Source organism: Pinus tabuliformis, chromosome 6 (genome assembly GCF_031772625.1).
Source record: "Pinus tabuliformis cultivar Carrire ecotype Pingquan chromosome 6, CPIR1, whole genome shotgun sequence".
In the NCBI taxonomy this organism is placed as follows: domain Eukaryota; kingdom Viridiplantae; phylum Streptophyta; class Pinopsida; order Pinales; family Pinaceae; genus Pinus; species Pinus tabuliformis.
Window position 1 is genome coordinate 974,364,707 of NC_142292.1, and position 23,668 is coordinate 974,388,374.

The 23,668-nt window shown below is 37.6% G+C and overlaps 1 protein-coding gene across 1 annotated transcript in view; it reads right to left on the minus strand.

Annotated features, from left to right (window-relative positions):
- Window positions 1–930: 930 nt before the first annotated feature.
- The window catches only part of LOC149262246 (general transcription and DNA repair factor IIH subunit TFB1-1-like), a 61,490-nt gene continuing 38,752 nt past the window's right edge, over window positions 931–23,668 (minus strand). Inside the window, exons 4-6 of the mRNA XM_089376247.1 lie at window positions 1,832–1,879; window positions 1,409–1,477; window positions 931–1,221 (exon numbers count right to left, since the gene is read on the minus strand). Coding sequence (XP_089232373.1) covers window positions 1,135–1,221; window positions 1,409–1,477; window positions 1,832–1,879 — 204 coding nt within the window. The 3' untranslated portion in view covers window positions 931–1,134. The remainder of the gene's footprint in view (window positions 1,222–1,408; window positions 1,478–1,831; window positions 1,880–23,668) is intronic.

The following is a 23,668-nucleotide window of genomic DNA, read 5'->3' on the forward strand; positions in this document are numbered from 1 at the left end:
TTTAAATTTGTATCGGGGCCCCCTCCCATTGTGGCTGGCCCTTCCATTATCAAATGCAAGCTCCCAAAATATGGTATCATGGGTGCGCCCTTCAAGAATTCATTCAAATTCCTTGTACATAAATCATGCTGATAAAGTGGATATTGACCACGCCAAGGGTTTCTTCATCCCATCCAATCAAAGGTGTTCTCAATTGAAGTGCATCAAAAGCTCCTTCTCATAACAGATTTTTAACAGTTAAATAGAATCTAATCATTGATCCAAGGTTTGTTGGTTTATTAATCTCTGAATAAATGTGGGAGTGTCAAATCAAACTGCATCAGAAATGAAGTGATTGACAACGTCAATCAGAAAATCAGAGGATGGCTTTTTGTGACTAGTCTTATAAGCCAGTACAAGCGTGGTGATGACGTTGAGCAGAGATGCATGCAAGGAGAGAAAATACATGTCCTCAGTATTATGCAAGCGAGGACAACACAGTTTAGGTCAACAATAGTTCCATGAATCAATTTTCGAGCGATATTTTGTAGTATACTGTATATCTTCTGTGACACTTTCTGAAGAATCTCAGCAATACATAGATACTAAATCTGTGTGTACTAAAGGGCATAATCTGAACCTAAAGGATATATAGAGCAGCAAAGAAATCATTATGGCATTCATTCTCCCAGCAGTATTACACTGGCATGCTTGGTCATACAAAAAACCACAGGAGTTTCCTCTGTACATATCAGGGATATGTTTACAAGGTTGTGCCCACTCAAACAAGTTTGAAATGGGATATGAAAGAATTTTTCCTGCCCCAAACACTGCATATATTGTTAACCAAAGATGGTGAACCCTACAAAATTTTAGCCAAGCTGGAGAAGCTTCTTCAAAAAACATCACTCATATCTATCTGGCAAGCTATAGGGAAAGATGAAATCAGAAAAAAGTTAAAAACAATCAAATGCTCAACCATATCATTTGGAAGATCATTAATATTAATGGAGAAGCAAATAAGTGCCCATTTGAGACGAAGACAGAGTTTATCAATTAATGTGCATGATAATAAAACAATAGATTGAACTTCTTTTCTGAGACCAAGAATATAATAAATGAATTTCCTTCTCAAGGACAGGTTTTAAAATCATGTTATACAACTCCATTGAGCTTTTGAGAACTCTTGAAAGATTTCTTTTGTAGTTCAGCTTCATGATGTGCAAAAGCTGCATCTAAAGCCTGAAATTGTGAGAGGAATTAGTTATCTAATTAGGAATTTTACTATACAATTAGAAATAAGAATCAAGAAAGAAAAATATTTCAAATTCATAATCATGAAAAATATAGATATCGAAAGTAAATATGAAAGCAAAGGTAAGATTATACAACAAAAGAAAACACAATATTTAGCTGAACCAGAACAAACCTGAAGCATGGGCTGGACGAGCAAAGAAACTTGGTGACGAAATTCTGACTGTACTGAATCCTTACTTGACTGAAGTAAATTAAACCAAACAAAATTACTTCTTGTGATAAGATGCAACTTGGTACACAAGAGTGGTAAATAGTAAAATACTTCTATTAACAAGAACAAAAGTGCTTTATATATTATTCCAAATTCAATATACATTTATGCAAATCTCCATTTTGGGAAACTATAAATTGCTTATTATCTAAGACTGCATGGAAAAAGAGTTGGCACAGTTCTCAAAATTGGTAAATGAATTCAGAGAAAAATGCACTAATATAGCTACTTCATATTAGAGATCAATTTTAGAGTTTGTCAGAAAACGTGCGATTAAAGAACCCCACCTAATTTCATTATCCATTACAGAAGAAAACGAAATACCTGCAATTTTTCATATATCTGTGTCATTGCATCTTTCAACCGATTAACCTGCATAAGTTCAAACACATTTGCAAGAATAACTTAGACAAAGTGCACATTTTTTAAGAAAACTGAACTACAAATTACTTCCATAAACATCTAACGCAATGATTTTTGGTATTGAATTCAGGTGATTGCAAAACAAGATACCTACAAATAAGTAAACAATGAAAGTTCTAGTAATGTAAATATAAGATCAAATTCTGTGATAGCATATGTCCATCTATGACCTATGGGAAAACAATGCACAAAAAGATCAGAGGATGAAAGACCAATTTAAGCAAGTAATCATCTTAGTATATACATAATATCTAAGATTAGGCAGCAATTAATTCAGAATCAATTAATGCTCTGAATGCCACTTCAGAATCAATTAACATAATATTTCAGAAGTTGTGTAGTCAGTTACAGGGCTGCATTCAGGAGCATGCTCGTGCAGCTCGAAAAATGCTCCCTGGAGGTTTCAGGAGTGCTCAGAGCGATCCCGGAGCGTCCAAAATGCTCCTGGAAGTGCGCTTCTCTGCGCTCCCTAGCCAAAAAAATAGCTCCTGGTCCTTTAGTGCGCACATGGCCCATATTGGGGCTTTTTTGGTTTTTGGAGAGAAATGGGAGGGCCAAGGAGAATAAAAGGCCTCCTCCCCTTCCACTTAACATCATTTTATGAGTTTGTGAGAGAGATTGAGAGGGTTTGAGCCATTTGGAGAAGATTTGAGAGGATTGAGAAGACAAGACTCTGGGAGCTTGCAAGGGAGATTTAAGCCTGCCACCACCATTGGAGAGTCAAAGAGGTAGGATCTATTGAATTTTGTAGCTATGGTCAGTCTTCATAATTATTATTTTTGTCATTGATATATTTGTAAAGCATGTTCTTCATGTTATTGTCAGAAGAGAAAAATTCTTGACACATTCTTCATGCTGGTTTTTAAAAGAAGAAAATTTGAATTTTTATTATTTAAATTTTTGGCTCCTAGAAGCCAAGTTAGCCCTCCTAGTCAAGTGAGCCCCAACCTAAGAGGCACCCATTCGGCCCAGCAAAAGACTATATGTTGTTAGTTTTTGTAGCATCAGATGTGTTCTAGCCACAAAATTTTGTGAAGAGGCTAGAATACATGAGATCTCCAAAACCCAAAAATCATTTCTAGAAATTCCGCCTATAGGTGTCTCAATTAGATTATTAACCATTTTTTAAATATTTCCTAAGTCTAAATTTAGGGAATATGGTTAATTAATCAGTATTAATTGAGATAAGGTGTGAACCATCTAGAGACTCACACCGATCGACCCAGGAATGATCCTAACCATTGATTAAGTTTTGATCTTGGCCGTTGGTGCTCCAACAATGGATTATAAAAGAAAGTCGATGTGTTGATGGAGATCATCTAGTGCAGAATCTCAGTTGCCTAGGCAATTCAATTTTCTCAATAGCAGCAACTCAGCAGAGAAGATAGAGCCAAAGGGTGAGTAGCAGGTGGAAGAGGAGAGCAACAACATTCTGGGAGAAAGTTTTCAATTCCCGGAAGAGTCGAAGGAAGGAAGGCCGAAATCTTTTGAGGGCCAGCGTAGGGACTGCACAGAGGTTGACGCAGGCATCTCAGCACAGAAGTTGGGGAAGCTATTTCAGAGACAAAAAATAGTTGTGGGGTGAGAGAAAATTATCACAATATTTTTCCAGTGTTTTCTTCATATTAGATTGCCAGATGGGCACCTAAATTATTGTATTGAGAATTGCTGCTGAACATCAATAATAAAACCCTCATCTACCGCACCGGTTTTCCCAAGTTGGGTTTTTCCGGGGATAATTGTCCAAAAATAACCGTGTCAATTTTATTATGTGTGCTAGAATTTCTCAGTTTCCAGTATTTTATTTTCTGTAGTATTTTTATGGTGAAAATTGCAGCTATGATTTTATTCGTTATTTTCCATAATAAATAAACTGCTGAATTAATTTCTGAGTTAGAAGAATAATCTGCAATAGATAAATTTTCACATATACGAGGCATTAGACTTCCATTCTCAAGCAAGAAGTTTGATTTGTCTGAGAAGAAATTTAGCCTATCTAAGGTAGCAAAGAAATATTTCTTGTTGAGAAATCTAGGGGCAGCTAGATTAGGTGATTTCTCTTACTTTGATAACTGTTTGTAATTTCATTTTACTTATCTTGATTAGTTTCTTCTTCAACTTGATTATTATTGTGTTTTCTTCATCAAAAAGCTACCAAACCATAAAGAACAATAAGACAAAGGACACAAGATATAGGTGATCAGCAAGGGCCAAAACCTCTCCAACTGAGAGGAAAACCCACAAGAATTCTTCTTCTTATATAATCTTCAATTGACGAATTCCAAGAGCTAGACCCTTGACAAAGAACTTCTCCAAGACCAAGTCACAATTCTTCCCTTAAAAAGCTTTTTCTTCCTTCCAAGTCAACACTAGTCAAACTGATTGCTACACCACCATTTTCGGCTTCTCTTCAATTTGGACCTCTTATTACAGGCTTGCAATTTTCGGCCTGCCTACAATTACAGAGATCCCACATGTGTGAGTTGATCTAGGGAAGATTTGTGATGCTTTTTCCTTCGCTTGACTTGGACACTTCTTCTTGTGAATTTGTGTCATGTCCCTTCCTAAATTAATTTGGAACAAGACTAATTATTGCATTTTAGGGGCCAATTTTGGAGATAGTGGGGCCCATTCGATTTTTACTAGAAGATTAGACTTAGGAGAAGTTATTTTGTTGTGGTTAATTACACATGAGGGCCACCCACACTAGGGAAATATGCACTCCCTAGTTCGGTTTGCATGGAGGAGGTTAAGTGAGGGCCCACAATGGAGGTAAAATTGGAGGGAAAAGTGTTCCACGAAATCTATACAAGGAAGGCAGCTCTTCTCATTTCATTCATCTTTGGCATATTGAATTTCTCTTTGGTTGCTCGAGTTGCTTAGCCGAGTCACTTGTTGTTTAGCAAGAGTTCTTCAAGCGAAGAGCTCAAGCCTTTCTTCGGGGGACTTTGAGTGCCACCCTAGAGAGGTTCATCTTCATTCTTTTAGAGGAGGTTTTCATTGTGATTTCCAGCAGTTGTATTCCAGTGTCTCTAGGTGGTGCGTATTCCTGGAGGATGCAGTGAGGAGAGGCCAAGTTGTGAATTTGGTATCTTTCGAGGAAGCTTTGGCCGAGAGAAATTCCGAAAAGGAGGCTTGGGTGTTTGTTTCCATTTGGGTGAGTTTTTGGAGCTAGGAGAGAGGGCTTCTATTCAGTGGGGTTTTTGCACTTCCTGGGCAGCATAGAGGAAGAATATTGTGCACACGTGGGAGGTGGAAGCTCAACTATTGAGGCTAATCCTTGTCAAGAGAGGCAAGGGAAACACTAGTGGAGGTGATTGTTGCTTTTCCAGAGTATTGGAGAAGTATTCTGTTGGCATACTTGTAGGTCGTGTGCTTTAGCAGTCTTGGAGGGCATAGGGCCCCTTGGGAGTCAATTTTGGAAGGTCAAAACCAAGCCAAACTAATTCAAGGTTTTCGACAAGGATCCCAGATATAAGGTTTCAACATTTTCTAAGCACTAGAGGTGGGGTTTTCAGCCGTATCTTTGCAGAAGACAGTGCAGAATTGCTAGGGATTACACAGTGCCTTTGGGGGTTGATTTTGGAGGTCAAAATCAGGCCAAACCATTTCTGGGTTTTTGTGGTTTTGGGTCAAGGAGCTTGGGGCTGAATTTGTAACACTTTCTGAGCAGTAGAAGTAGAGTTTATTGCAATGCCTTTCCATCCAGCAGTGTAGTTTTCTAGGCAGCGTAGAACATTAGAGGAGCAAACATTTTCTAGTACTTGATATCATTGTCTCATCACCTGGATTCTGTCACACTTGCCATTAAGGCAAGCCCAGGTGCATTCATCCATACTATTGTACTTGCTCCATTGATTAATAAAATGGCTCAGCTGGTTCTACTTCTAGAGTTTTTATGAGCATGTACTGTTTGTTAAAATTTTTTATGTTGAGAATCGTTTCTGCTTTGTATATCACTGTTTGTTTAAGTTAGGAACATTACAATTTGGCTAGCAAACACACTTCTTACTTGGGCTATATCTTGGCTCCTTCAACGTCTGCAACACTCAATTGTAGAAACCCTAGCTATAGTCACACGTGTGAGATAAATGACCCAAAAACAATGCTAGAAGACTTTGATCTTCTTCTCCTTCTCTTCGTCGCTCAAGAGGCTTTCTTCCTTTCCTATTCACACTTCTCTCTTTTTTGATGATGCTTGATGGATGATCTCTTGAGTGAGGCCGACTCCTCCTATATAGGCTCCTCTCCCATGCTATTAGGTCGACTTGTCATAATTCCTAGGCCGACATATCCTTCTAGATAGGTCGATTGCTCCTTTTGAAGGCCGACTTGATGTAGCACTTGTGATGAGCTCTTGGAGGGTCTTTTGACTGTAACATTGACTTGAATAAATTTCTTTACAATATGTAACATGCCCTAAATGGGTCTTTCATACATGACAATCACTTTAATGACTTGTAGACTCAATGACAAGCCCTAGGAGCTCACAATGGGAGCTTGATCTAAAAAAAAAATTCCTTGAGCGTGAAACCCATGCCTCAAGATCAACAATAAATTTATTTTTTTCATTACTTTAAATACATAAAATCATGATTACATATCTCATTATGAAGACCAAACCTAGTTACATATTTCAACATTTCCGAGGTCAGAAAAGAGGACGAATTTGCGGCTAGAGAAGAGTCTATCTGAGGCAGCAAATAAGTATGTATGAGATTAGGTGCATGACAAATTTGATTGAAGGACCGAATCTCTGAGGAAGTACTCCATGGAAGAATCCAATTTCTAAGGTAGCAAATCTCTATGGAAGGACCTGATTTCCGTGGTTCAGAAGATAGCATGACTAAGTCTATCTAGGGAAAAATATGAGGCCAAAATTATGCTCTAGTAGAAGCAGACCAGATCGAAGTTATTGGGCAGCTAGTTGACTTGACTAGGAGGGAAATGGATCAAGTTTGACCTAGCTGAGTTTGTTGGTCAGATTGATCTTGTAATGACTAGAATGTCTAGGTGTGTCTCTTGTTGAAAAGAATAATTTCTCTAAGGAAAAGGTTGTTGGGTTTTTCCCCCATGTGGGTTTGCCCAGGGTAAACTATTGTGCTCTTTGTGTGGTTGCCTCTTCATGATCCTACTGTCATAAATATTATATTGTTGATGTCTTCTGTGTAATTGCTTGATGATGGAATAATGAATAAGAATGTGAAAATGATCTAAATCATTAGAAGTAATTATAAGTATAGAAGACCGTTCGAAAAATAAACATGGTTTCAAAGCTAGGGTTTAAGACTAGCCTTGAAGTCTGACCACAAAGAAGTGTTTGTGATCAAGTCAAAGAGAGGTTGAAGTTTTGATCTACTAAAGAAAGTTTTGGACTGAAGCCCTGAGTCTTTAAACTTCAATCCATGTGTTAAAAGGATTGAATGCCTCAAGAATTTAAGTGACCAAAGATAAGAAGGCCGAATAATCTCAGAACCTGTTACAGGAATCTCAGGAGATCCGAGAAACCATAGACAATAACCAAGAGGTGCCTCAACTAGTCTTCAATTTGCTTTAGTTACAATATTGATTTATTGATGCATATCATGTTCATCAAACAAAAGTCTTGGAGCATAAGTCAAGTACAGGAAATCTACTAAATGTCACCAAAATACAGTCAAACTAGATCATGGCATCTCAAATCTTGAAGAAGCAAAAATTATCTGAAGTAGACAAGGCAACCTTGACAAGTTATCTATCTCTATAAGGAGTAAAAGAAACCCTAGTTTAAGGTCAAAGTCATTATTAAAAGGACTGAGATTCATTCTTCAAATTACGTTGAAGGTAATTTCAATAGACTGAGGAATGCCTCAAGACCTAAAATTCCCAAGGCCAAATTTCAGAGAAAGCAAATAACCTCAAAAGCAATCTATAGGAGGCCGAAAAGCCTTAGGGCCTATTGTAGGGAGCCGAAGAATCTTAGATGTAAAGACCGAGGAACTTAGAAGGTGAAGCTGAGCTTCTTGTTCTATTGAGAAGTCGATCCAATGCAACTTTGTCTGAAGATATACCAACAAAAGATGACAAGGATGAAGTATTGAAGGGTTGTTTTAGTCACCCTAGCAAGCATGACTCTGCAAAATACAATCAAAGTGTTGATAATTTGGTAGCTATGGTTGGTATTTTCATTGGAAAATTGATAAAGAAAATTCATTTTTTGATGTTTGACCAAGTCGGCCTAAAATGAGCAAGTCGGCCGCACATGTGGAAAAGCCACCTCCTAAGACATATAAATAAGACTTCATTGAAGCTCATTTGGCATCATCACACATCCATCCATTCAATTTGAAATAGCAAGGAGACATCCACACATACAAATGAGTCAAAGGAGAGTTTTCTATTCTACATTGACTGGCTTATATTCTTCTGTTTGACCTCCATTGACTTGGGCTAGTTTGCATCTGTTTGACTGAAGTTTTGACTGTCTTTGGAGGTCGAAGATTGCAGAGGTTCATTGACCTTATCTGACCAAGATTTTGTCTTGTTTCTACGTCATTGACCGTAGGTCAACTTTTCCCTTTGACCAAAGATTCCAAAGGTTCATTTGACTGAGGTTTCACTGAATTTTTAGAGTTTCCACAGGCCAAAATTTGTCCCTTTTGTTGCAGATCAAACTTTGACCAGAATTGACTATTTCTCTCTCAGTTGACTGGTTTGACTTGGATATATTGAGGTCAGAATTTGGAATCTTGTTGGAATATTCTGATGTAATTTTGATGAACTGGATCTCTCTCATAAGGAAAGATTGGTTGGGTTTTCCCCTTGTTGGTTTTGGCCTGGCTGATAGCCTAATTTCTAGTGTCTCTTGTCTCTTGTTTTACTGTTTATTGAATTGAAAAGTGTAACTAGGTTCAGTCTTCATAATGACGTGTGTAATTGTGATTTTATGTAATTGATGCAAAGAAAATAGATAAAATTATTATTGTAATGCTTGTCTCATGAGTTTTGTGAGCAAGGAATTTTATTTTTAGGTAAGGTTCCCATTGTGAGCCCTTAGGATTGGTCATAAAGTCAAATTGAGTCAATGTCATGTATGAAGGACCCTTCTTGGGCATGTTACATATTTGTATGTCATTAAAAGGATAAAAAGGCCCTCCAAGACCAAGCTAAAGCATCTCTTTCAAGTTGGCTTCAAGATGGAATAAAGGATCTACATCAAAAGTACATGACGGCTTATTTTCATGAGCAACCACTATAAATAGGCAGCTCGGCCTCATTTCAGAAACAAGAATTTCGGTCAAGAAGAGATCTGCAATAAGAAGTGCGAAAAAGTCAAGGAAGATAGTCTTATAGCCAGCGAAGGGAAGGAAGGAAAGAGCAAAGATATTTGCGTCTGTTTTAGGGCTGAAATCCTCCACATGCGCGAAGAATCTTTGCTGTCCAAATTGCAGAAAGAGTGGAAGTATCACAGTCATACTTGGAGGTCAGATCAAGGAGAAATTCAATGTGATACTCAAGCCACGTTCAAGGAGAAGAAGTCTCCCTCTAGACCAAGGAAAAACTGATGGAAAATGTAACTAGGTTCGGTTTTCATAATTGTACTTGAATATATTTCATCAACAGAAAAGCAAAAGTAATTTTTATTATTATTGAATTGACTTATTAAAGCATGGGTTTCATGCTTGGGTCAAATGTATAGGTCAAGCCTCCATTGTAGGTTTTAGGTTATTTTCAAAGTCAATTTGTGAAGACTCCTCCATCAAGTCTAAGTCTCCTTGTTGTTGAAAGAATTCTCTTCAAGTCAGCCTCAAAATAATAGATCAGCAAGTCGGCCTACAAGACACATCTCTTCAAGGTTTCATGTCAACTTATTACAAGAGGGAAACTACTATAAATAGGAGTGCAACCTTCGACCAAAATCACATAACAGAAGCTCGCATTTCAGAAGATGATTTCAGTGATCTCAGTGAGATGATTTCGGAGAAAATTCAGAGACAAATGTTTCAGTATAAACAACAGAAGTTCGGATCTGTGAAAGGGAGTCTCGGTGCTATTACAGTGAAGTAGTTCGGATTACAGAGAGGATGTTTCGATGTTGCTACAATGAGTAGTTCGGTGCTATTGCAAGATCGTTTCGGTGCTGCTACAATGACAAGGTCTAGATGCAATGAAGAAGGTTTCGGTGCTGCCAAAGTGACAAGGTCTCACAGTGAGATGATTTCATTGCTATCACAGTGATAAGGACTCGGTGCTCTCACAGTTACAAGGATGACTTGATGGAGGATGTCTTGGGTCTAGATTGTAATGGTCTTGGTTGTCTCATCTTGAATCTACTGAAGGAAGAATTTTGATTGGGTTTTCCCCTAGAGTGGGGTTTTGCCCTGGTAGCATGCCTAAATCTTGTGTTCTCTTCTATTTGTTACTTGGCATTAGTCTTGATGATAAGAAAAGATAATTAATAAGAACTAATAATAAATAATAACATCACAAGATCATGTCATAATAAGAGAAATCATTTAACTGCCATCTCTATCGACTTCTCTAACAAAAACAAGGGTCAAAGTTGGTCAAACTACTTGAGCTAGTGTTTCTGAATTACGGCTGAAAAGGTTGTAGGTCCGAAGCAAATAAAAGGAAGTCAAATTCTGAAAGGTAGCCGAGAAGGAGGGAGATGCAGAGGTTTGACTATTGTAGACTCAAGCAAGAAGGATCTCATCAAGAAAGCTTTGTGTCTTGGTCTTGGACAGGCAAATAGGTCAAGAGTCTTAGTCTTGGTATTTGTCAATTGAAGTCTCTATACGAAGAAATATTTGTTTGGGTTTTCCTCTCAAGTGGGAGAGGTTTTGGCCCTGGCTGACCGCTTATATTTTGTGTCTCTTGTCTCTTTATGATTTATGCATTGGTAGCTGTTTGATGAAGAAGACCACTATAATAATCTAAGTAAAATAAGATCCTAATCTAAGAAGTAAAAAACATTCACAAGCAATTATCTAAAGAAGAGAAATCACCTAGTTGCTATGCCCTAGATTTCTCAACACATTGTGATCTCTATTGCTCATTGGTGAAAGTGAATGGTTCTCTATTATTCATTGGTGAAAGTGAATGGTTGAAAGTTTTCATGTATAACTGCTTAATGATTGGAATGCTATAAGAAATCAAATTATATCATTGGAGTAGTTATCAATTTGAAAATTTGCACTTGTCTTGATTGCACTAGGAAAATCAACATGGTCTCAGAGATTTGGTGAAGCCTTGTGAGATCACCTTCAAGAGCTTTGGGATTCTACATCTTTTTTATTTTTGGTTGGTCATCTTCATCATCTTCATCATGAATTCCTTCATGAAGGTAGAGAAAAAGCTTGAAGGAGCTACAAATTACAGGGCATGGAAGGCTAGGATTGACCTAGTGCTTGCAAGGCATAAGGTCTTGGGTATTGTTATAGGAAAAGTTATTGAACCAGTTGACCAAGTAGGAAAAGACAAATTTCAGGAAGATGACATCTTGGCAAGAAGCATCATTATAGAATTTGTTAGGGATCATCTAATTCCCTATATTGCTGATCATCAAACTTCCAAGGAGATGTATGATGCCATTACTGGATTGTACACTATCAACAACATCAATCAATCTATAAGTTTAAGGGGTCAACTTTGCAATATCAAGATGACAAAGAATGATACAATGGCATCATATTTCGTAATAAGGGGTCAACTTTGCAATATCGAGATGACAAAGAATGATACAATGGCATCATATTTCGTAAGGATATCTCAAATAAGAGATCAACTCAAAGCCATTAATGAAGAAGTATCTGACAAAGAATTGGTAGTTGTGGCTTTGGGTGGTTTGCCTAGATCTTGGGATCCTTTTGCATCAAGCATTTGTGGAAGAGAAAATGCACCTACTTTTGATAAGCTATGGGCCTCTTGCACTCAAGAAGAATCAAGACTCCTTTCCAAAGACCAGATTGAAGATCCAAGTGAAGAAGCTTTTGCAGCTCATTCTAAGAGTAATAGAAGAAGACCTAATTTTGGAAGATTTCAAAGAAGTTCTGGTAGAAGACCTAATTCAAGACCTGCTCCAAGATCTGCTCCAAGAAGGGAACCTGCTCCACAAAGAGGACCTCCCTCTCAAGATAGAAGAGATAGAAGAGATATAAAAGATTTGACAAATGTTCAATGTTATCGTTGCCAAGCATATGGTCACTATCAAAGTAACTGTCCTCAAAGGAATCAAAGGGATGACTATCAAAGGAATGGAGATCGAAAGAGGAAAGGGAAGCATCATGATTCTATGGCTGACCTTGATGAATCATCTCATAAGAGGAGGCCTAGAAAGAATGATTTTGATGATGAATATTCATTTTATTCTGCTTTTACAGGTTCCATTGCAGGTCATGATGAAATATGGTTGGTGGACAATGGTGCCTCTAGGCACATGACTGGAAGTCATGAACATCTCTCTGAATTGGTCGAAAAGAAGATAGCTCAAAGGGTTCAACTTGGAGACAATGGAAAATACAAAGTCAAGGGCATTTGTTCGTCAACCTTCCAATTGGAATTACGAGGTAATGTATGAATTAAAAATATTTTATATGTTCTTGGTTTGAAGAAGAATTTGTTGTCTATTTCTTCTCTTGAAGACAAATTATATAGAATTGCTTTTGTGGATGGACAAGTTCTAGTATGGAAGAAGGATACCTAGTTTGAATGTGTTGAAGTCATTGGTGTACGAATTGGAGGCCTATATCGTCTCCTTGGACATTCAATTCAAGCCCTAACACACAACATCACTGATCTTTGTGAGTTGTGGCATTGAAGGTACGCTCATGTTCATTATAAAGCATTATCTTGAATGAAAGATTTTGTTAAAGGTGTACCGAAAGTCAAAATTGAACATGATGGAGTTTGCAAGGGATGTGCCCTTGGAAAGAATGTTAATTGAAGATGTACTAGCAGTGATAGTAGATCCAAAGGAATCTTGGATCTTGTGCATTCTGATGTCGGTGGGTATGTTTGGCAATACCTGGAGTGGCAATTTGTATTATGTCTCTGTTGACCACTACATGTCAATGACCCATAGGAGTACACCCCATTTCTCGCAAAAGGGATAGCGCTTGATCGACATGTTTCTGCCATCTAGCTATCATTGTCATCCTGAGGATCATCTTATAATGTAAACCCAGTCTGCATGTGTATAATGTAAATAATCTCAGCAGATCCGTGTCGTGTATGTAATCACCTAGGTAAACTTAGTTTTCTAGTAACAATCTACATTCCGGGAGGGTTTTTGTCTCACCGATCCATTTTCAGATGGTCGGCAGAGTTTTCCTTCAGCCTACCCCAAAGCTGGAATGGATTTTGTCATTGGAATCTTAGGGGAGTCCTAGTGTTCTAGATTGAGTCTATGCAAAGGTGATTTGGGAATATTCCTAACTATTTGGTTAGGTTATTTTATTACAAATTGCTTGATCTGCTAGATTATATTTGTGTCGCAGAACTGGGTAGTCTGTGAGGGTCTTTTTCAAATGGGTTTTTCCCTCTTGAGATGTAAAAAATGTAAAAATCATGATGTAAAGTGTCTTGAGGGTTAGAAAAATAATTTATCCCTTCATAGGTCCTAGTCCTAGGTAAATTTAAATTTTGTAGAGGTAAAATTCGTGGATCCTTTAAAAAATTAAATCTTAACAAATCCAGGGACTAAGGTTAATTGATTATTTTGCTAAATTTTATGCCTTGGGTCCCTGGGGTTAAGTCAAAGTCAAAATTTTGAGGAAATAAATGCAAAATTTTAATTTTTGAATTTATTAAAATGCATTTAATTGAAAATTTCGAAATTTCCTCAATATTTAAAATTTCGACAGATGAGATTAAAAGAAATTTTGATCCTCATCAACGGTCGAGATCATTTTGGCAAGAATCACTAGAACTAGCCGTTAGAAAATTTATCTTTAAATAGGAGGTCATTTTGTCAATCAGAATGATCCGATCTTTTGATTGTGTACTAAGTGAAAAGCTCTCTGTTGTAATCTTTTTATGAGCAATAAAGAAGACTTTAGGGTTAACTTCTGCTGGTGTTACTCTTCATGGAAATGCTGTAAGATGTATTATTTTCATGCATATATTTCTTTTGGGCTATTGATATAGCTTTCTGAAGAGCGATTTGAGTACATGTATCTTGCTCAGTCGCTAGGGTTTGAATGGTAATTTAAGTTTTGAATATAATAGCAGGTATCTCTATTAGATCTGAATTTTATTATCGTTTTCTCGCTCTATGTTGACGGCTGAATCGAGTTTTGCAGGAAAATCCTTGATTATTAGATCATTGGGCATTCGAGGAAGTTCTCGGTTGAGCCAACCAACTCCCGATCCGTGTTTTTTGAAGAGCCCAGTTTGAATTTGATCCCGGGCTTATCATAAGATATTATTTTTATGGGTGATGCATGAAGGGTTTCAAGCTTAGTACCTCCTCCAAAATTCAAAAAATTTTAATTTTTATGTGCTAAATCGTCAGATCTGGCTGTTGGGAGCCGAAAATCATCAGATCTGGGAGCGGAGTTGGACTCCCACTCCCTAGATCTGATAGATTTGCCACTTATGTACATAGATCTGTAATTTTAGTTTTTTGACTTTGGTTTTCAAGGTTTTAGTGTTTTTTGGGGCATTGTGTATATCGTTTGGATGTTTTTTGTTGTATTGCAGCTATAGATCTGAAGCTGAAAGTTGTGCAAAGTCCAGATCTAGGCCTTGGAGGGTAAGATCTGGATTTCTGGTTTTCATCAGCATTGTTTTGGCAGGGATTATGTTTTGTTTTTGCAGTCCAAAGGTTTAACTTTAGTTTCAGATCTGGAAATTTAATGAGGGTTTCTGACCACTTGTCTGCTGCTTGGGGTTTATTCTTGTGTTTTCTGTCCAGATCCACATCTCTCCTTACTGTATGCTGTTGCCATCGAATTGCTCTCAAACTCCATTCTGTCAGCTATCTCCTTCAAGCCCACAGCTCTCACATAACCCCCATTTCCGTCCCTCTTCGCTAGCTAAACTCCTCTCGTTGCCTAACCTGCGTGTTCCATCCCATCTCTCTGTCGTTAGGCTGCCTCTCTTATCCACAACCTTCCACTGCCCAATCTCCACGTGGTTTCTTTTCCATCCATCGCACTACGCTTGCATCGATCTCCTTCCCATCTGCTCCCTTTCCTCCAGCATACCCTCTTCCCTCCATCGCACCACGTTTGCAAAGACCTCCACGACATCCACGCTGCCCCTCTGACCTGCGTCCTCTGCGCTAGCATTCTTCTCCCCTCACTGTTCCAGAAAACTTCTTCTCCATCTGCCCGCATCCTTTCACTAAAGCCTGCGTCCAACCCTTTCCTCTCTGCCATACTGCGTCCCTACCTGTGTGCTATCCTTTCCCACCTCCGTCCAGCCTTGTCCGTGCCCCAGCATCCTCCCCCCACAGCCATGATTATCTCCTTCCGTCAAGTTCTCCCGCACACCTACACTGCAAACAACAAATATGCTTCAAAATTTTTATTTTCACTTATATGAATGCGTCAGGTTAGGGTTCATTTTCATTAGATTAATTTTTTTTGTTTTACGTTTAGGTTTGTATATACGTTTAAAAGTCTAGGAATAGAATGTATTTTAATTATTCATTTTTTTTTTTGAAATTCGATTTTAATTCTTTGATTTTTGTTTTTTTTTTATTATATTCAATTTGCTGTTTTGACTTCTATTTTTCTAACTTTTTTTATTTCTTATTTTTTGATTTTTATTTTTGATGGTTTTGATTTTATTATCTAAAATCCTAAAGAAATCTAAAAACTTAAAAATCAGAAAACATTAAAAAAATTAAAAAAAGTTTTAAGCATTAAAAAATCTAAAAATTAAAAAAAAAAAAAAAAATCTAAAAAACTTTTAAAACTCTAAAATTCTAAAACTTGACAAATCTAAAAATTAAATTTCTAAAATTAAAAAATCCTAAACATTAAATTTTTTTTTCTAAAAAATATAAAGTTTCAGAAGTCCAAAAACATTTAAAAAAAATCTATAAAATTTAAAAAACATTTTAAAACATTAAAAGTTTCTAAAAAGATTAAGAAAATCTAAAAAAGATTTTGTGACTGAGAATAAATAAAATTAAGGGGTTTATTCGCTTAAACTTTAGAATTTTTAATGTGGCCTGTGGCCCATTAAAATTTTTAATTTTTTAACCCTTTGATTAATTTAAATTCCTAAGGAATAATTAAAAAATTTTAACCTAAAATTGCTTAGTGTCATTTGGTCATTAAGTGCAATTTTTAATCATGTTTGGTTGTATTAAATCTAGATCTGGGTAGTCAGCGAAAATAATTTTAAATCTGGAATCTTTTGCATGTGACAGTGTTGGGCGTTTTCGTGGATTATTTATGATTGTCACTTTTTGTCACATATTGAAAATCATTCTGGATAGCTTGTTTTATTGATGGTTAATTCAAATATCGAAGGCATTGGTCTATAATTGTTTCTATCTTGTGGTTGTGTCGTGTTTACTTTGGCATTTAATCTATCAATCTGATTTAATCATTTAAATTCATCAAGTTATCCATCATTAAAATCTCTTAGAGTCTATTTTTCACAGGCTATTCTCATCTATTCACCTAGGGACTACCTCCCTTGACTTACCTAGGAAAGAGTCTAAACGGAGTGAGTAAGGATCAAGAGTGACAACCCTTACTCTGAGCGTTGTCGCGCTGCATAGACACTTTGTGCGACCACAGTCTCCGTTGATGATTACTCTCGCAAAACATGGATTTACCTCTTAAAGTCCAAGGATCAAGTATTTGAAAAGTTTCGTGAATTCAAAGCACAGGTTGAGAATGCTATAGGAAGAAGGATCAAGACTTTAAGGTTTGACAATGGAGGAGAATATGTATCCAAGGAATTGATTTCTTTCTGTAGGGATGCTAGAATTAAGAGGGAGCTGATAGTTCCCTACTATCCTCAACAAAATGGAATTGTTGAAAGGAAGAATAGGACTATTATGGAAGTTGCCAAGGCCATGCTTCATGATCAAGAGATGCCTATGTTTCTTTGGGGAGAAGTTGCAAGAACAACTGTTTATGTTCAAAATAGATGCCCACATCGAATATTGGACTACAAGACTCTTGAAGAAGTCTTCATAGGTGAGAGACCAAATGTTGAGCATTTAAGAATCTTTGGTTGTCCTATTTATGTTCATGTGCCCAAGGAGAAAAGGATGAAGTTGGAACCTTTTGGGAAGAAAGGAACTTTTGTTGGCTACAGTGAAAATTCAAAGGCCTTTAGGGTCTATGTTCCAAGACAATGTTCTATTGAAACATGCAAGGATGTTATATTTGATGAGGATGCTACTTTCTAGAAGTCCAAGGGTTCACACTTGGACTCTGATGATGAGATGCAGGTGGCTCCAAAGAATGTGGAATCGAAATCTAAAGAACCTGAACCAATGGAACAAGATCCTCATGAAGAATTTGATGCTCATGAACTTATTGAATCTCCAACAACCACTGTACCTGAAACTAGAAAGAGACCTGTCTGGCTTGAAAGAACATTGAAGGAAGATGAAGAAAATGCTGTACCTCGTGGGACCTTCAGGGAAAGTAAGAAGCCGATGAAGTATTCTGATTATGCAGCAATGATGTGCAAGATCATTGAGTCTAAGCCATCCACATGTGAGGAAGCAACTGAGCATCAAGTTTGGAAACATGCTATGATCAAAGAATATCAATCTATAATGAAGAACGGTGTTTGGGAATTGTGCCAAGACCTAAAGGGAAGTTCGTTGTGTCTTCAAAATGGATTTCCAAAATCAAGCATGCACCTGATGGAAGTGTTGAGAAGTACAAGGCAAGATTTGTGGCCTGAGGATTCTTGAGGGAGAGGATTATGAAGACACCTTTGCTCCCATTGCCAAGTATGCTTCTATTAGATTTGTCATTGCTCTTGCTTCTATTGCAGGTTGGAAATTGCATCAAATGGATGTCAAGACTACTTTTCTGAATGGAGTCATTGAAGAGGAAGTCTATATTGAGCAACCTCAAGGCTTTGAGGTCCATGATAGAGAAACACATGTTTGCAAATTGAAGAAAGCCCTGTATGGGCTAAAGTAGGCTCCTCATGCATGGTACTCCTGTATTGATGGCTATTTGTTGAGTCTTGGTTTCAAGAAGAGCAATGTTGATCCGAACTTGTACTTCAAAGTTGTTGAAGGTGAGCCCTTGATGTTGTTGTTGTATGTAGATGATTTGTTTCTGATAGGGGCTGAAGTTCTAATTATCCAGTGTAAGAGGGAGTTGGTTTCTGAATTCGAGATGAAGGATCTTGGTCTCATGCATTACTATTTGGGATTGGAAATTTGGCAAAAGGATTATGGAATCTTTGTTGGCCAAAGAAAATACATTATTACGATCGTTCAGGGATTTGGCATGATGGACTGCAAGTCCATGGACACTCCTATGGTGATGAATTTGAAGAAGATTCAGGACTGTGACTCTGATTTGATTGATCCCTCTTTGTATCACAAATTGATTGGCTTGTTGAACTATCTTGTGAACACTAGACCTAACATTTGTTATGTTGTGAACATGTTGAGTTAATTTTCGGTTGAGCCCCGACATGTGCACTGGGTTGCAACAAAACATACACTGAGATATTTGCGTGGCACCATTCAATATGGTCTGAGATATGCTTCCAATGGAGAGTGGCATCTGCATGGATTCACTGATGCTGATTCGGCTGGAATCTTTGATGATAGGAAGAGCACCTTTGGATTTTGTTTAGATTGGGCTCTGCTATGATTTCATGGTCTAGTAGAAAGCAAACTTTTGTTTCTCTGAGTACGACTGAAGCTGAGTATATAGTCCTTGGAAAGAATGTTAAATGAAGATGTACTAGCAGTGATAGTAGATCCAAAGGAATCTTGGATCTTGTGCATTCTAATGTTTGAGGGTATGTCTGGCAAGACCTTTGGTGGCAATTTGTATTATGTCTTCATTGATGATTACTCTCACAAAACATGGATTTACATCCTAAAGTCCAAGGATCAAGTATTTGATAAGGTTTCGTGAATTCAAAGCACAGCTTGAGAATGCTACAGGAAGAAGGATCAAGACTTTAAGGTTTGAAAATGGAAGAGAATGAGTATCCAAGGAATTGATTGCTTTTTGTAGTGATGCTAGAATTAAGAGGGAGTTGATAGTTCCCTACTATCCTCAACAAAATGGAATTGTCAAAAGGAAGAATAGGACTATTATGGAAGTTGCCAAGGCCATGCTTCATGATCAAGAGATGCCTATGTTTCTTTGGGGAGAAGCTGCAAGAACAACTGTTTATGTCCAAATTGTTGAATAATCAAGGGCAATTAGGTGTAGTGTGGTTCTTCTTGACTTGATAACAATTTGTGGGGTCTTTTTACTTTTCATGTTAGCTTAATCTTCTTCTTCTTATTAATGCATGTGTGTGTACTTCATCAAACTACTACCAAAAACATAAGAACAAGAACACAAGATGTTGGCTCTCTGCCAGGGCCAAAACCTCTCTTCTCTTGAGAGGAAAACCCTTTAGTAAGTTTCTCTTATTGAAGCTTCTTATTGATCAATGCCAAACCCTAGACCCTTGACTAGAATGTCCTCCAAGCACAAGTCAAGTCCTTTCTCCTTTTTGCACTTTGTTCCCTGACACTTCCTTCTTCTGACACTTCGTCCTCCTCCTTCTGGCACTTCGTTCTTCTTTCAACTGTTGGTACACCTTGTTGCACTTGCTCTAGATGAGATGCTTCTCTTCTATACTTAGAGATATCCTTCACTTATGTAGACACCTTCCTTCAAATGAAATCCTTCTTGAGATGTAGGTGTAGACTGAAGTGACTGTACAATAGCCCTAGATTCTCGCACGTGTGGGAGGTTTACTTGATGTTGTATACCCTTCTCTCCTTCGCTTGAGTACCCTTCTTCTAAGCTTGAGTAGGAGGCCTTGTAGGCCTAGATTTAGCCCCAACCAAAGAGAGATAAATGACTGTGAGTTGTTGTTGTCATAACCGCAATGATAGCCCTTTGTTTCCTCGCATGTGTTACTGCAGCTACCCTAGAACAAACCTCTTAAACTCGGTTGTGAACCCTTTTCCTTCGCTGTTTTGCACCCTTTTCTTCGCTAATTTCAGAGAGGATTGCTTGACGTTATAATGGAGTGGACAACCTCTATATATAGAGGATTGTCTCTCCTTTTAGGTCGACTTGAACGCTGACTAGAAGACTGCTGGCCGACTTGACATATATAGCTCGGATTGCTTCTTTTGAGGTGTCTTTGCTTTGGAGGAGACTTGACTTTGCTTGGAGGGTTATCCTTTGACTCTTATACAAACATATACATGGAGTAACATGCCCTTAAGGTCTTCAATCATTTTCTTTTGACTCCTTGACTCACCTATAGCACTTAACATGTGCTAGACCTATTTCAATGAGCAAGAAACTCGTTGACATATATTATAAAAATAATATTTCTTTTCTTGAATAAGTACAAATATCAAAAGTACATTTATGAAGACTGAACCTAGTTACATTTCCTTCAACACTCCCTCTTAACTAGGGAGGTATTCATACCTCATTACAAGGTGTTTGGCTATGTTTCAATCTTGAAGAATTCACATAAGAGAAACTGGATTGGCAATCCATTTGTTATAGCATCATAGTGACCAACATTGTTTCCATAACAAGGCCTTGATTGACAACTCTCTCTCAATAGATCAAAGCACAATGTTGGCGAGACCAATGACTTATAGACACCTTAGTCATTGTCTCTCAAGGTACATACCCACTCGAGTGTTCACTGAGTATGACCTTCTAGGACTATTCTTGTCTTGGGTTCCCATCCCTAAAAAAATATCGGTCCTCTTGCTTACTCTTGGCTTGAATGCCCTACACATCCTCAAAGAGTATCGGATGCCAAATGATTACCCAATCCTCCCATTCTTTCTTCCCAAGTGAAGACAAGAATGTTGTGTCTATCACTTCCTCTAAATTGAGGAAGACATGCCCAAGTATCCTCTAACAAGGTACTTGTCCAAGTTCCTTTGTAATTGGGAACTTGTTATAACTCCCTCTTAGCTAGGGACTTGTCCATTCATCAACAACTTCTTCTTTGTGGGTCCTCTAGCTGCTTGATCTCCTTCCTTTCTTTGATGTCATGAAGTCTTTATTCGAACTCCTTCTTGGTAGTACACCATCCATCGATCACTTTCCTTCCTTCTTTGTAATGTCATTGCTTCCTTTGTGGAAAGTGGCCTTCTTGTCACATATCAGGTTCTCTTGTCATCTTGTCTATGCTTCGGACTACTCTTCACATGGATGCTTCTTTGTACTTGCTTGTTCCCATGCTTTGATCTAGTAGTTCTTCATGACTTCATCTGGATAATGATTCAACATTAAATGGGGCTTTTGCTGGATGGCTTCTTCATCATGACATCTTCGTAGAGTAGAATCAATTATCTTCACCTTTCATATCTCTAAGGCGTTCATAGGTGTCAAGGGTCCTTTGAACTTTTCCTTTCTTAGTCAGAGTTGTCCTGCCTTCTTTCGGGAGATGTCTTCAATGGATCTATGTCAGATAGTGATTCTTTGTGATCACATTGTTCTTCACATGCTTGATCTCTTTCTTCACTTGCTTCTTCTTGGATAGATTAGTCAACCACCTTATGCTCCTTGTGGGAGCACTTCTTCATTGCTTGCTTCTACGACTAGTCAGCGTTCCTTTTTCACTTGCTTCTTAGTCAATCTTATACTCCTTATGTGAGTATTTTCTTTTGTTGACCTTCATTGCATTGTAGTACATGACTTCGAGCATGTCATTAATGAAAGAGATTCTTTCCTACTTGATCATGTTATAGAACTTTCCCATGAATCAATAATATACAAATGATAACATGACTAAACTTTGATGCATACATACCTCATCTTGATTCTCCTTTGATCATCTTAGCTTCATGTGGTTGTCCTTGGTGTGGCCCTTCCTCCTTCATCTTAGCTTGCCTGCATATCATCCTTTTCTTGAATCCCATGAATGGGATTCCCAATGAGACATCTGCTTTTGTTTATGAATTTTCTTTTGAAGATTCCATCATAGGATCTTGAAGACCCTTACCTTACAAATGTTTCTTTCCTTTTGATGATGGAGGTCTCCTAAGTTTCATAATCATGATAAATTTTCTTTCATTGTGGATGAGGTCTTATACTAGATATGCTCCTTCTACATGAATATCTTGAGCTATATCTACCATGCTCCTATATTCTAGAAGATATTTCTAACCATGCATTTAGTTTTATTATATATGCTCCTTCTACATGAGTATTTAGAACTCTAAGCACATCATGCTTCTAGATTCTAGATGATGTTTCTAGCCATGCAATATTATTCTATTCCTACATGCTTCTATCCTACTCAAAACCTTGAAAGAAGACCTTAAGTAAAGAATTAGACTTAGTCAGAGTAGAGATACGGAGGATCTTCCTTCTTTTGCTTCTTGTCTTCTTCTTTCATTTCTTGAGTCACATGAGCTTCTTCCCTTTTTCTTTTGTTGTTGTTGTACTTCTTTAGTTTAAGACAATTCCTCTTGGAGTGTCCATATTCTTGGCATCCATAGCATTGGATTTTGGACATATCTTTGTCATTTGTTCTTCGTGGACTAAATTTGCCAAATTTTCCCTTTCTCTTGGCCATGATAGCAAATGCTTGCTCCTTTGATCCCACATCTTCCTTTGCTTTAAGTCTTGATTCCTCTATCTTGCATAGAGACCACATTTCACTTAGTGGGGTGGCTTCCTTCATGCTTGATGTGAAGTTGCCTGAATCCTCAGGTAGAGCATTGAGTACTACAGTTGTCAATTTTTTTGTCAGACATGACTTCCCCTAGATCTTGAAGTTGATCCCTCATCTCAGAGATCTTCATGAACTAGGGAGCTATTCCTTTCTTTGATATCTTCATCTTGTACAATTCATTTCATAGAGATATCACTTCTCTAGTTGTGGTTACCGAGAATAGCTCTACTAGTTTTTCATAGATTTCTTTGGATGTCTCCAACTTGGAGACATAAGGAATGAGAGAGTCTTTGATGGATTCTATTAGAATTCTTTGAGCTCTTGTCTCATCCTTATTATACTTGGCTAAGGCTTGAGTTTGCTCCTTAGCAGGAATAGTAATATTCCCTTTAATGTGTTCTAGGAGTTCATTTTCCTTGAGAACTAAACCAGTCCTCTTCTTCCATGCAATAAAGTTATTGGTACCTACCAATTTATTGCTTTCCTTGCAAAAAGACATCGATGTATATTCAAAAGGGGACATATACTTACTTGATAGATTTTGAGATATAGTAGACTTGCTTTCTCCTTGAAGACTTGATGGCTTGCCTTCCTTAGATCTTGATGTTCTTCAAGTTGCTTTCTCCGAGTGGGCTTGACTTGATGATGAGATTTGCTTGATGATTGGTAGCTTGATGTAGGTCCTTCTTTCATTTGCTCTTCTTGTAGGTGCCTTTGTGTAAGGCTCTTCTTCTTGCTTTATAGTCTTCCTTGATGAATGATAGATTGTAGACCTTCTTGTCCTTGAAGTGATTGAGACTTCTTGGCTAGATGCTTCAACTTTTGTAGATGTCCTTCCTTTATGAGTGTTCATGAGATGCCCTTTTCTTGATGTGTCACCTTAGCTCTGATACCATGTTGAAGAATCAAGGGGAATTAGGTGTACTGTGA